Below are 13,815 nucleotides of genomic sequence, written 5' to 3'. Positions count from 1 at the left end.
ATATCACTGTATGAAAACCTATAATTGAAGGAGTAATAGGCTATCTTGAGATATAGGGATAACAACCATCACTGGTCCTGAAGAAGGCTGACTGACCTAGAGGGCATTTGATACGGCTGAAACATGTCGACCACATATGTAAGGGGTCAATATACCCTCATAACATCGCAATGTTTTTAACATTGCCAAAGGACCAACACATTAAAGAATTTTAATAGGATCTGGCAGGCAATTTTAGATTTCAATCACTAAACATCTATAGTAAGTGCTCACTTTAGAAACGCGTTGAGCCCGCCCATTCACACTAGGTGACTGGGACGTGGGTCAAATGATGAAGCAGACCATGGGTGGGACGTGTGGGTGAAGACCCAACAATATGCACAGATCAAACGGATTTACCTGGGTGTAGATCTTACACGCAGTAGAGATATACACTGGGCCACGCAACAATCTTGCGGACATTATCTCTTCAGACAGCGGCTGTTCCTCAGGGGTGGAAATAGGCGAAGATCTTGCCGCTTCTTAAAAAACCTTCTCTGAATCCCCTTAACCCAGGGAACTATCGGCCCATCTCCCTCCTTCCGGCTATTGCCAAGGTCTGTGAGAAAGTGGTTAATAAACAACTTACAGAATATGTGGAGAATGAGGCACTTCTGCATCCTGCTCAATCAGGGTTTCGAGCCTCTCACAGCACTGAGACTGTCTTAGTAGAGGTGGCGGAGGCCATCCGGGAGTGCCTCGACGCCGGCTGGAGGGCGGCAATAATCTTGCTGGACCTCTCGGCTGCGTTCAACACGGTCCCACACGCTCTTCTCTTGGCCCGATTAGCAGAGATTGGTGTGTTAGGAGCTGTTTGGGGTTGGCTTAGGTCTTTCCTGGAGGAGCGGGTTGAGCAGATTTGGCTCCCTCCTTTCTCCTCCTCCCCTCAGCTGGTTACTACTGGAGTCCCGCAGGGTTCCTCCCTTAGCCCTCTCCTCTTTAACATTTATGTTACGCCATTGATATATCTGGCAGAGGAGCTTGGGGCTAAGGGGATGGCCTATGCGGACGGTACCCAGTTGTTGTTTACCTGGGACAAAACATCTGATTCCATCTCAGCGGCGCAACAGTGTCTAGTTTCCATTTTTAAATGGCTGGCGGATGCACAGCTTAAGTGCAATGAACAAAAATCTGAGATATAGCTCTTTCGTAAGTTCCCCGCTGACTTCCGAGAGCAGCTGTGGCCGCCTGACTCTCTACTGCCCACAAAAAATTTGGAAGTGTAGTTCGATGAGAGTCTTTCTTTCTCAACACACATTAGGAAACTGGCCGGCTGCTGCTTCGGCCTTCTTAAGACTCTTAGGAACTTTTTTCCACTCCTCCCGCAGGCGGCAAGAGAAACTGTCACGTGTGCTCTGATTTTGTCACGATTAGATTATGCCAATGCCCTCTATGCTGGTGCCCCTGGCTACCTGCTTAAAAAGCTACAGGTGGTTCAGAATACGGCAGCCAGATTGTTATTGGGCATTTCGGCGAGGAATAGTGTGGTTCTCCAATTGCCCTCTCTTCATTGGCTGCCTGTGGCGGACAGGGTCAAGTTTAAATATTTGGTTCTGGCCCATCGTGCTCTTCACGGTAATTGCCCCCGTTATCTTCAGAGGCGCTTCTCTTTTTACGTTCCTTCGCAAGCCCTCCGTTCCTTGTTCCTTTGTTTTGCTCGGGTCCCGTGCTACAAGTTCCAGAGGCTAGGGGGCAGCTCTTTTGTGGTGAAGGCAAGTGTGGCCTGGAATGCCCTCCCCCTTGCCTTGAGGTCCATCCAGGACCCAGCTGTGTTAAAAAGGAAACTTAAGACAAATTTCTTTGCCTGATAGCTTCTTCATGCACCCCTCTGGCATCACGCCTGGACACTCACGAGTATCTGAGCGTGTTATAAATGGATAACATATAACATACCATAACTCGGTTCGCAAACCAAGGGTAACCCTCCATTATGGAATAAATGACATTCAAGTCCCTACAATCCTTCAGAAGTTGATAATGCCGTTGAGTTTCTCTGGGAGCAAGTCCTAAGCACTTTTTAAAAAAATCAGGACTAAAGATCATTACAGTCTGTATGGAGCTCGTCTTGCATAAATGATCTGCATAAGTGATCAGTTGTCAAAGCAGAACCTTCAAGGCCTGAAGGAAAACCTTTCAACTCTGAAAGTGATGGCAGTGTTTGGGAAAGACGGTTACTCACTTGGGTTGGAAAGATCCATGCACTTGCCGTCATCGGAGCCCTCGTTGTATATGGGACACGGCTCCTCTTCTTCCTTGACGCGAAACAGCAGGTCTGGGTTCAGCTTCTCATCCTCTCCTGTTCAGAAAAGATGTTTGTGAGTTACTGTTTCGCTGCAGTTTAATCCCTTTCTCCTTATAGCCACAGATGTTCTATTACTGTTATTACACAAGGACCTCATTCTGTACATAACAATCAAAATATAAAAACTTAAACATTACTTACATCAAGATAAGACAACCCAAGAAATAAACACTGCATCTATTAGCTAAAAATCCTTCAACATCACAGTATAGAAAGCCCCAAGGTTTTCTAAAATTCCCAATATTTCTAATTTTAGGGAAATATTTTAAAATTATTGAAGAATCTTCTGAACATACTTAAGCTATTCTGGAAGCGAGGATGGATCCGCCCTCTACTACTTCCTTGCCAGGAGCCACTTGTGAACTATCATATGTAGGAAAGTGGGTATCTGTTGCAGTAACCCCTCCACTTTTTGCCAGACTACTGATGCACTTTTTCTTGGTGTGCACTTGGCCCCTGCCAATCAGGTTCCCAGGGCCTGTGTTCTTGAGATTTAATGAAAAATGCACACATAGGGCATCTCAGAGATGCCCCCTGAAAAACAACGAGACTCTGGTGGGTTCCCTGAGTGGTGCACACCAGCCTGCCACCACGAGACATGTTTCTGGACCCCTTGGGTGGGAGCCTACGCTCCCTGAGCCAAGAAACCAAGCCTTTCCTGGGCTGAGGTGTTCACACCTCCCCAGGCCAGGAAGAGCCATCTGTGGCAGGGGAGCTTCAAAGGCCTGGCAGCCTTTGTAGTGCGACCCCCAGCCTCTCCTGCTATCAGGAGCAGACCCCCTTCCTGTCTCCCCCCCTTTCGGCGGGAAGACGGGCGGGAAAAACTAGCCAGCCCAGGAGGTGTGCCCACCTCTGCCAACTCCACCCCTCAGGTGGGGGAGGCGAGGTGAAGCCCAGTCTTCAGTGCTTGCCCTCTTGCAGACGGCAGGCACTCCCCAATCAGGACTATGGATAGTCACCCTAAGCTCAGTAACCCATTGGGTACTGACCTCAAGACCCCCCCAAAAAAACCCTGAATACAGTATTTAGGGGGCAGCCCTGAACCAAGAAGGCAGATCCAGCCTACCTACAAGAAGAAAAGAAGAAGGACGAAGAGCCGTGCAGAGCTAACAAGAGGACAACGCCCACTGACTTGGCTCCAGCCCTACAGGCCTGTCTCCCCTCGAACCTGCTCCTGCGAAATCCCGGCGTGTCCAGCAGCTAGCAACCTCACAAACCCTGGAGGACCTGCCTGCCTTCCCTTTCCAGACTGTTTTCCCGTGAACACCGAACGTGTTTAAACTGCAGCTTCTGGTGCCAGCCAGAGACCGCGAATCCAGCCCACTCTGCACCCCCCCGAACCTGGCCCGAGCTCGAGTGGAAAAACACCACAAGGTATCCGGTGACCCCTGACCTGCCTCAAGCCTCCAGACGACACCTGCAGCTTCAATCCAGAGGACCCCCCCTACGGCAACCAGAGCGGGTAAGAAAATCAGACGTCAAAAGGCACCCCTGCACCAGACGCCCCACGGCCTTGTGTGCCCAAACCAACGGTGCCTAACAATCCCTCTAGATTTCAACTTACCCCTCAAAGTGGTGGTCACTCCTGGAAAGATCCTCGTCCCCGAGCCTGCAATGTTTCTTTGTCCTGGAGGTTCTCCACTGAAAACAACAGGGCACCCGACCTCAAAACAGCACCCTGCACCCGGCCGCCCTAGTGCCGCTGAGGGTGCACCTTTGGTGCTACTTTGGTCCCCAACTTGCCCTGAGCTTAACCCTAGGAGCTTTGCTCCCACAACCCAGTGGCCTGCTTGCCAGCAGCCACCAACCGGAGGCCCCCTATCCCCCATTGGATAACATTGGGCCTCAACACTCTGCACCCGGCCGCTCTAGTGCCACTGAGGGTGCAATAACAGTGCATTGCTGACACTGGGAGACCCCTGAGTCTAACCCCAGAACCTTAACTCCCACAGCCGATTACTTACCTGAGAACCAGAACCGTTAACCTGTTTTCACTCTGTAGGATAACATTGACACTTTTTCTCTAAAAAGTTTCTAAGTGTGGAGTTTTGAAATCTAAAAATATTCCTTAAAAATCACACAAATAACCAAAACCTGTTTGCTCACCTGTTTGCAGGAAATGTCCCAGTGCTGAATCTAAGTATCCAGCACTGAGTTAGAAAAGTAACGTGAAAAGTAACTTACCTGCAATTTACTGCCGAAGCCCATTCATTTCAATGTACTGCTCCAAAACGTTTCTATGTGTGGAGTTTTGAAATCTGAAAATATTCTTTAAAAATCATGCGAATAACCGAAACTTAATTACTTACCTGTTTATAGGAAATGTCCCAGTGCTGAATCTAGGTATCCAGCACTGAGTTAGAAAAGTAACGTCAAAAGTTAGTTTGGATATGCTAGCGAATATTGGCGGGGGCTACAGGAGGTGGTGCCAGTTATTTGCTCCATGATTTTCAGATGCCTAATTTAAGACACTGCAACATAATTAAGAGCTGCCCCTTAGTTATTGGCATCTGTGTACACATAAGTAAAACTCGAATAGACCTTTACTTAAAAAAAGAAGACATTTCCCCAAATGCACAGAGAAATTCCCTGTTATTTTCGGGTGGAGGGCTGGTTCAAAAATAGAAAAAACATGGTTTGCAAGGCACCATTGCATGGCTTCAGCTGCACTGGCCTGCCCCCCCCACCCGCCCATGAAGGGCCGGACCCTGAACTGCTGCAGTGAGCATGGGACCCTGCGTTTATTGCAACAAACATCTGATAGCGACTTCAAGCCGCAGGTTCCTTACCTAAGAATTATCCCCAGGCGTGAGACTGGATCCAGAAAGGTTTCGTGAGCAGTACCCCTGCTCGCTGGTAGTGGGCGTCATTCAACTCCGCGTGGCGTCATGGACATCGTCTGTGCCAGAAATGATATTTGTGGTGAATACATAGGTGCCACCCAGGCGTGCTGGGGTCAGTTATTTTCTTCAAGTCACCAGAGCTGCCCCATAGTCGCTTTTTGGATAAGCTTTTTCGACATTTTGTCGAAGTCTTTTGATGTCCTACCTCCTTGTGTGGCAGGAATCTCCTCTAATAAGGCCGACTTCAAGCCCCGCAGTGCCTGTCAGTGACAGACCTGCACCTGGTTTGCCTATGGGGCCTCAAGCAGGACCATGACCCGAAGGCCTCTTCCGACTGCTGGGCCATGCACCCAAAGGCCTTGAGGGAGTGATCCCTCAAACTCCGAGCTGTTCGATGTATGACAACGTGACAATCAAGGTCCCGGCCAAGAGAAAAGTCCTGGGAACGGTTGTTTGGCCCGGGGTCGTTGTCGCATTCCAAGTCATTGAGCCATTTGGTCACATCCCACAAAAACAAGAAAAGTAACACGTCGAAGCGGTCTTCAACTTCGCCTGATCCATGGGCCGGCAAGATGAGGGAGCGTTGCCACTCGATGTCAGCTCCTGAGTCGAATCCACGCCTCCCTGAGTTTCCGGGAGCCAGAGCGACTCCCACCCAACTTCAAGAGTTTTATGAGGCCATGCACCTCATATCTGAGCGGCCCGTTCCTGCCGGCGTTCCTTCGGTCATGAGGGTTCCGGAGCGGGGATGTGGAGGGGGTGTCGTCTGACGCCGACTCCAGCCCCGACTGGTGCTATGCCATCTTGGCCGGATTCTGAGCCCTATTCTTACTGGTTAGAACTCGGGAGGAATGGGAGGGGTCAATGGACCTTGAGAAATACCAGCCTTATGAGGAAGGTAATAGGGACAGATGTGAGAATCTGGGTTAAGCCAGTGGACTAGACACTTCTCCAGATACTGGTATGTTTTTCCCCCTACCGTGGCTACAGAGGAGACAGCATCCTTTGCAATGGTGGTGCAGAGGGCGGCTGAGGTCCCTGACCTTAGTTTACCCTCAGTAGCAGTCAAGAGTAACGTCTTGACAGAGGTGCTGCAACCGGGAGTGTCCCCCTGAGAACTGCTACTCCCGTTCAACAACGCCATCATGGACATCCTACTTGGGATCTGGTCCAAACCCAACACAGGTGCTCCAGTGAATAGGACGATTGCCAGCCGCCACTGACCCACTCAAGGAGATTTAAGCTTCCTCACCGAACACCCTACCCAGGAGAGCTTGATGGTCCAAGCCGATATGTCCCATGGAAATCCTGGCGCATTCCCTACCACACCCGGACAGAGAATCCAAGAGTTTGGACACTTTGAGGAAGAAGTTGGTTTCTTCTGCCAGCCTGGCACTGTGGTCTGTCAGCACAGCTTGCCTTTTGGGCCATTATTCCCACTCCCTGTGGGACACAGTTGCGATGGTAGCCCAGACTGTACTTTCTAATGGGATGGAAATAAGTGTTTTGCAAGTCCAACGCTACTATCCAGTCTCCTGGGTCAAGGGCAGATAGGACCTGAGCTAGAGTGAGCATTTTGCACTCTCCGTCTTGAGGAAGAAGTTGAGCGAGTGCAGGTCTAGGATAGGGTTAAGGTCCTATCCTAGACCTCCTGGGAGAAATGCTATGAAGTTCGCAATACACTGTGGACTAGGCACTACCGACTCACTAGGCAGAGCGGTTTCGGCGATGGAGGCCTTACTGCACCATGCCTTGTTGGGAACGACTGACTTTTTGGGGGATGTCAAATCCTCTTTAATGGGCATGCCCTTTGATGGCTCCCGTTTCTTCGGAGACAAGACAGATTTGGCACTGGAGCGCTTTAAGGACAGCAGGGCTATGGCCAGGTCCTTGGGCCTTTCCTTGGCTCCTTGCCACCCCCAATCCGCCTTTCTCTTTCATGGCCATGGAAGGGGTGTACAGCCACGTCATTACCGATCCAGCTACCATGCCAAGCAAGCTTTCCAGCCTCAGCTTGGCCGTGGACGCAGAACCTACCGTGCGTCGGGTGACCAGTGGGTAGGTCAGATCACTAAACCCCCATCAGCCACAGCCTCCAAGCCCTCCTAGTCTGCCTGTTTACCATCATGGGCACCCAGTGAGAGGCAGGATTCACCATCACCTGTGCTCTTGGGAGTCCATAACATCAGACAGGTGAGTTTTGCAGATTATCCAAAGGGGTTACTCCCTCCCCTTTGAGTCTAGCCCTCCCTCCATGCCACCTACCTATGATAGGCTCAAGGAGGACCATCTATCTCTTCCAGAGACATGACGGCCCTTTTGACCAAAGGAGCCATAGAGAGAGTGCTGATGCCAGAAGTGGGTCATGGTTCTTATTCCTGCTACTTTTTGGTCCCCAAGGACGGAAGCCTTCATCCTATCCTTGACCTGAAATCTCTCAACTTCTTCCTCAAGAAGGAGAAGTTTAAGATTCTCACTCCAGCTCAGGTCCCATCTGCCCTGGACCCAGGAGCCCGGACGGTAGCGTTGAACTTGCAGGACGCGTATTTCCATAATACTGTCCTGCCTGCCCACAGGCATTACCTGCACGTCACGGTGGAACATGAGCACTTTCAGTTTGCTGTGCTCCCCTTTGGCTTCACCAGCGCCCCTCAGGTGTTCACCAAGGAGATGGCGGTGGTTGCAGCTCATCTGGGGAGATCATGAGTGACCGCCTTCCCCTATCTCGACGACTGTCTGTTGAAGGCTGGGTCACCCCAGGCTGTTGTCTCTCCCTCCAGACTACAGCGGACCTCCTGCACTCACTGGGGTTCACTATCAGCGTGCCAAAGTCACACCTGACTCCCTCTCAGATGCTTCCTTTCATTGGAGCTTTTCTGGACACGGTGCAGTTTCATGCCTATCCCCCGAAACAGTGAGTTCAGGATATTCAGGATATGATACCGATGTTTCAGCCTCCATCCTGGATTTCAGTGAGACTGACTCTGAGGCTGCTGGGCCTCATAGCCTCTGGCATCCTGCTGGTGACACATGCCCATTGGCATATGCGGGCTCTACAATAGGACCTGAAGTTCCAGTGGGCACAGCATCAGGGGAATCTCTCTGAAATGGTCCATATCTTGGAGGGAACTGGAAAAGATCTACAGTGGTGGTTAACAAACCGTGACTGGTCCATCGGCAGACCCCTCTCCCTTAACCAACCAGATCTAACGGTAGTGACAGATGTGTCACTCCTGGGCTGGGGTGGCCATCTGGGAGAGGAGGAAATCAAATGACTCTGGTCTCTGGCAAAATGTAGACACCGGCTGGTGCAGGTGTTCATGGACAACACCACCGCCAGGTGGTACTGTTAAGTAATATCTTTCTGCAATATCTGCTCTGCTTCTCTGCTGTTTCCTGACCAACCTTTCCTTTTCCAATCCGCTATTGCACATAGGTTTTTGAAAGTTTTGCAACATATGTTTCCTCTTTCTCCTTTCATTATGCCGCGGGCCACTGGAATTATGTGGCAGGAGATGGCCAAATTATGCGGCAGGGTTAAGTAAATTATGTGGCAAGAAAAGCCAATTTATGCGGCATAATGCAGTACATTTTTGTAGGAAAGTAAGATCTGCTTTCATGGTTACCCCCACTCTTTGCTGGTGTCATTATGTTTTTCTGACTAGTCTGACTGTGATTCTGCTAATCAGGACCCCAATCTCTTGCACCTTGAGGAGTTCCTAGGTACTCCTCAGATTTGCTACTGGTGTAACCTTATAAGTCCCTAGTATATGATACTAGGTTACCCAGGGCATAAGTACACCAGGGGCCCCCTATGGGCTGAAGTATCGATTATGCCACCTATAGGAGACCACTCAAATTGTTACTACAGGCCTGCCATTGCAACCTGTGTAAGCTGGTGCTAGCACCACTTACGACAGATATAAGTTTTCTTATATCTGAGGTCACTGCACTTAAAACCTATAGGTCACCCCTACGGCAGGCCTTTCAATCCTGAAGTGAGGGTGCTTGGTTATAAATGTGTGGGTGCCCCTGCATGAGCATGACACCCCTACAAACCCCGGAGTCCATCCTCCAGGCGTTGTAAGTGCATCACTCATTACAATACATAGAGTGGCCATGAGTCATTACACGATAACCATCTCTAAACTGGCTGTAACGAACCCTGGCATGTTTGGCATCAAACATGATGGAATCAAACCCCAAAACCGTAAACGGTGTTGTAGGTGTGATTCCATGCACTGGGGGGGCTCCTCCTGGAAGCTCTCCGTGCTCCTGGTACCAGGCTTCCAAACTGAGCTGCTGCCGACCAGAGACACATCGCTGCAGGCCTACTGCTGGGCCGAGCTCGAGCAGGGGACGGCAGGACGATAGGTTTCCTATCACAGGGAGGTGTGACCACCTCCCAGACAGGATTTAGTGCATTGGGCCACGGTGGGGGAGCTTGCCAGCACCACCAGACTGCTTGGCATTGCAACTCTAGTATGACTGCTCGAGCAGTGGTGGTCTTTTAGGGCCAAACCTACAGGAATCTACAGCAAAAATCAACATCAACCAATATGTAATCATACTGCCTGAGCGCTGGCTATCGACCAGCAGAGAAACAACACTCAGAGTATGAAACACCATGAGAGGAGTATGTGCTGACAGAGGTTTCACTGCTGCACAGATGTTTACTCTGCATTCATAAGCAGATGTTGCTACATTCGTTGCTGCTGTAGAATTGACACAGCAGCACAGATGCCAGCCTGTGCAGACGTGAACCCTCCATGAGCTGCCCTTATGAGGTCACAGCTGCCTCGCTCATAAGGGACAGGCATACACCTAACGCCAGGTGTAACCACCAGAAGGACTTTGACTTTGGTGTGAGTTCATGTATATTTAGCGGGATAGCCATCAGTAGGCGTTTCTCCTTAATGCTGTCTTTATTACCATTAAAACATCTGCATCGACCTTTGTTTACGGTCGAGTTACTGCGGCATCTTTCAAGATTGGCAACGCCACAGGAAAGCGTTTTATTTCTCTTTAATGTGAATTCTTTCACTTTTACGGGCTGCGGTTTGCTGTCCATGGACAGAAGGAAGCATGTCCTGAAGGTGGCACCTTTCCACAAAGCTCTTTGGACTTTATAGAGCCACCTTTTGAGAGTTGTCTTGGGTGAGACTTAAAAGGGGAGCACGGGCCTGTGCCCATCACCTGACAAATAGAATTCTTGGAAATTCATCCTTTGCCCCTGTTTTACAAACACCTCTCAAATAAAGCATTCTCTACATCCACAGAAATGAGATTCGCTGGAAGCCTTTTCACCGATGCAGTTTCTATTTCTTCGACAAAAAAAACATATTCGAAAACCAATCACCTACAGGGACAATCTCTGTCTGGTCTAAAATACGTCACATTACCCAACTTCCTGGGGAGTATTTAGAAGTAAAACTTTAAATCATTGTTCAAAGGGGCTACGGGCCAAAAAGACCCGTAAAATAAATGATCTTTCGGCGGCAGAAGAAAAGACATCAACAAATCATCTTCATAACAGACGCCTTGAAGTATCACAATAAAAAGAATCCTAAATGAAGCGTAAATATCCAGCGTTTATGCCAGGGGCCGCCAAGATGGTGACTGCAACTTACTGGAAAAGGAAAAGAGAGTATGAAAGAGTCACTGGCAGAGAGCCCATCCCATGACACACAAGGACGAATAAACAAACATTCTTATCATCCACTCGAACATGAAAGAGTCACTGTACAGAGAGCCCATCCCATGACACACAAGGACGAATAAACAAACATTCTTATCATCCACTCGAACAAGAAAGAGTCACTGGGCAGAGAGCCCATCCCATGACACACAAGGACGAATAAACAAACATTCTTATCATCCACTCGAACAAGAAAGAGTCACTGGGCAGAGAGCCCATCCCATGACACACAAGGACGAATAAACAAACATTCTTATCATCCACTCGAACAAGAAAGAGTCACTGGGCGGAGAGCCCATCCCATGACACACAAGGACGAATAAACAAACATTCTTATCATCCCCTCGAACAAGAAAGAGTCACTGGGCAGAGAGCCATCCCATGACACACAAGGACGAATAAACAAACATTCTTATCATCCACTCGAACATGAAAGAGTCACTGGCCAGAGAGCCCATCCCATGACACACAAGGACGAATAAACAAACATTCTTATCATCCACTCGAACAAGAAAGAGTCACTGGGCAGAGAGCCCATCCCATGACACACAAGGACGAATAAACAAACATTCTTACCATCCACTCGAACATGAAAGAGTCACTGGGCAGAGAGCCCATCCCATGACACACAAGGACGAATAAACAAACATTCTCATCATCCACTCGAACATGAAAGAGTCACTGGAGAGAGCCCATCCCATGACACACAAGGACGAATAAATAAAACATTCTTATCATCCACTCGAACATGAAAGAGTCACTGGCAGAGAGCCCATCCCATGACACACAATGACGAATAAATAAAACATTCTTATCATCCACTCGAACATGAAAGAGTCACTGGGCAGAGAGCCATCCCATGACACACAACGACGAGTAAACAAACATTCTTATCATCCACTCGAACATGAAAGAGTCACTGGCAGAGAGCCCATCCCATGACACACAAGGACGAATAAACAAGCATTCTTATCATCCACTCGAACATGAAAGAGCCACTGGGCAGAGATCCGAACCCATGACACACAAGGACGAATAAACAAACATTCTTATCATCCACTCAAACAAGAAAGAGTCACTGGGCAGAGAGCCTATCCCATGACACACGAGGACGAATAAACAAACATTCTTATCATCCACTCGAACATGAAAGAGTCACTGGGCAGAGAGCCCATCCCATGACACACAAGGACGAATAAACAAACATTCTTATCATACACTCGAACATGAAAGAGTCACTGGGCAGAGAGCCATCCCATGACACACAAGGACGAATAAACAAACATTCTTATCATCCACTCGAACAAGAAAGAGTCACTGGGCAGAGAGCCCAACTCATGACACACAAGGACGAATAAACAAACATTCTTATCATCCACTCGAACATGAAAGAGTCACTGTGCAGAGAGCCCATCCCATGACACACAAGGACGAATAAACAAACATTCTTATCATCCACTCGAACAAGAAAGAGTCACTGGGCAGAGAGCCCATCCCATGACACACAAGGACGAATAAACAAACATTCTTACCAGCCACTCGAACACGAAAGAGTCACTGGGCAGAGAGCCCATCCCATGACACACAAGGACGAATAAACAAACATTCTCATCATCCACTCGAACATGAAAGAGTCACTGGAGAGAGCCCATCCCATGACACACAATGACGAATAAATAAAACATTCTTATCATCCACTCGAACATGAAAGAGTCACTGGGCAGAGAGCCATCCCATGACACACAACGACGAGTAAACAAACATTCTTATCATCCACTCGAACATGAAAGAGTCACTGGCAGAGAGCCCATCCCATGACACACAAGGACGAATAAACAAGCATTCTTATCATCCACTCGAACATAAAAGAGTCACTGGGCAGAGATCTGAACCCATGACACACAAGGACGAATAAACAAACATTCTTATCATCCACTCAAACAAGAAAGAGTCACTGGGCAGAGAGCCCATCCCATGACACACAAGGACGAATAAACAAACATTCTTATCATCCACTTGACCATGAAAGAGTCACTGGGCAGAGAGCCCATCCCATGACACACAAGGACGAATAAACAAACATTCTTATCATACACTCGAACATGAAAGAGTCACTGGGCAGAGAGCCATCCCATGACACACAAGGACGAATAAACAAACATTCTTATCATCCACTCGAACAAGAAAGAGTCACTGGGCAGAGAGCCCATCCCATGACACACAATGACGAATAAACAAACATTCTTATCATCCACTCGAACATGAAAGAGTCACTGGGCAGAGAGCCCAACCCATGACACACAAGGACGAATAAACAAACATTCTTATCATCCACTCGAACATGAAAGAGTCACTGGGCAGAGAGCTCATGCCTTGACACACAAGGACGAATAAACAAACATTCTTATCATCCACTCGAACATGAAAGAGTCACTGGGCAGAGAGCCTATGCCATGACACACAAGGACGAATAAACAAACATTCTTATCATCCACTCGAACATGAAAGAGTCACTGGGCAGAGAGCCCAACCCATGACACACAAGGACGAATAAACAAACATTCTTATCATCCACTCGAACAAGAAAGAGTCACTGGCAGAGAGCCCATCCCATGACACACAAGGACGAATAAACAAACATTCTTATCATCCACTCGAACAAGAAAGAGTCACTAGGCAGAGAGCCCAACCCATGACACACAAGGACGAATAAACAAACATTCTTATCATACACTCGAACATGAAAGAGTCACTGGGCAGAGAGCCATCCCATGACACACAAGGACGAGTAAACAAACATTCTTATCATCCACTCGAACAAGAAAGAGTCACTGGGCAGAGAGCCCATCCCATGACACACAATGACGAATAAACAAACATTCTTATCATCCACTCGAACATGAAAGAGTCTCTGGGCAGAGAGCCCAACCCAT

The 13,815-nt window shown here is 48.6% G+C and overlaps 1 protein-coding gene across 1 annotated transcript in view; it reads right to left on the bottom strand.

The window, feature by feature from the left end:
• LOC146822510 (uncharacterized) overlaps window positions 1-13,815 on the bottom strand; it is a 181,694-nt gene that overhangs the window by 57,356 nt on the left and 110,523 nt on the right. Inside the window, exon 4 of the mRNA XM_085613627.1 lies at window positions 2,219-2,335. Coding sequence (XP_085469753.1) covers window positions 2,219-2,335 — 117 coding nt within the window. The remainder of the gene's footprint in view (window positions 1-2,218; window positions 2,336-13,815) is intronic.

This window comes from Triturus cristatus, chromosome 6, assembly GCF_964204655.1.
Source record: "Triturus cristatus chromosome 6, aTriCri1.1, whole genome shotgun sequence".
NCBI classification, from domain to species: Eukaryota; Metazoa; Chordata; class Amphibia; order Caudata; family Salamandridae; genus Triturus; species Triturus cristatus.
This window is presented reverse-complemented; position numbering and strand designations above follow the sequence as displayed.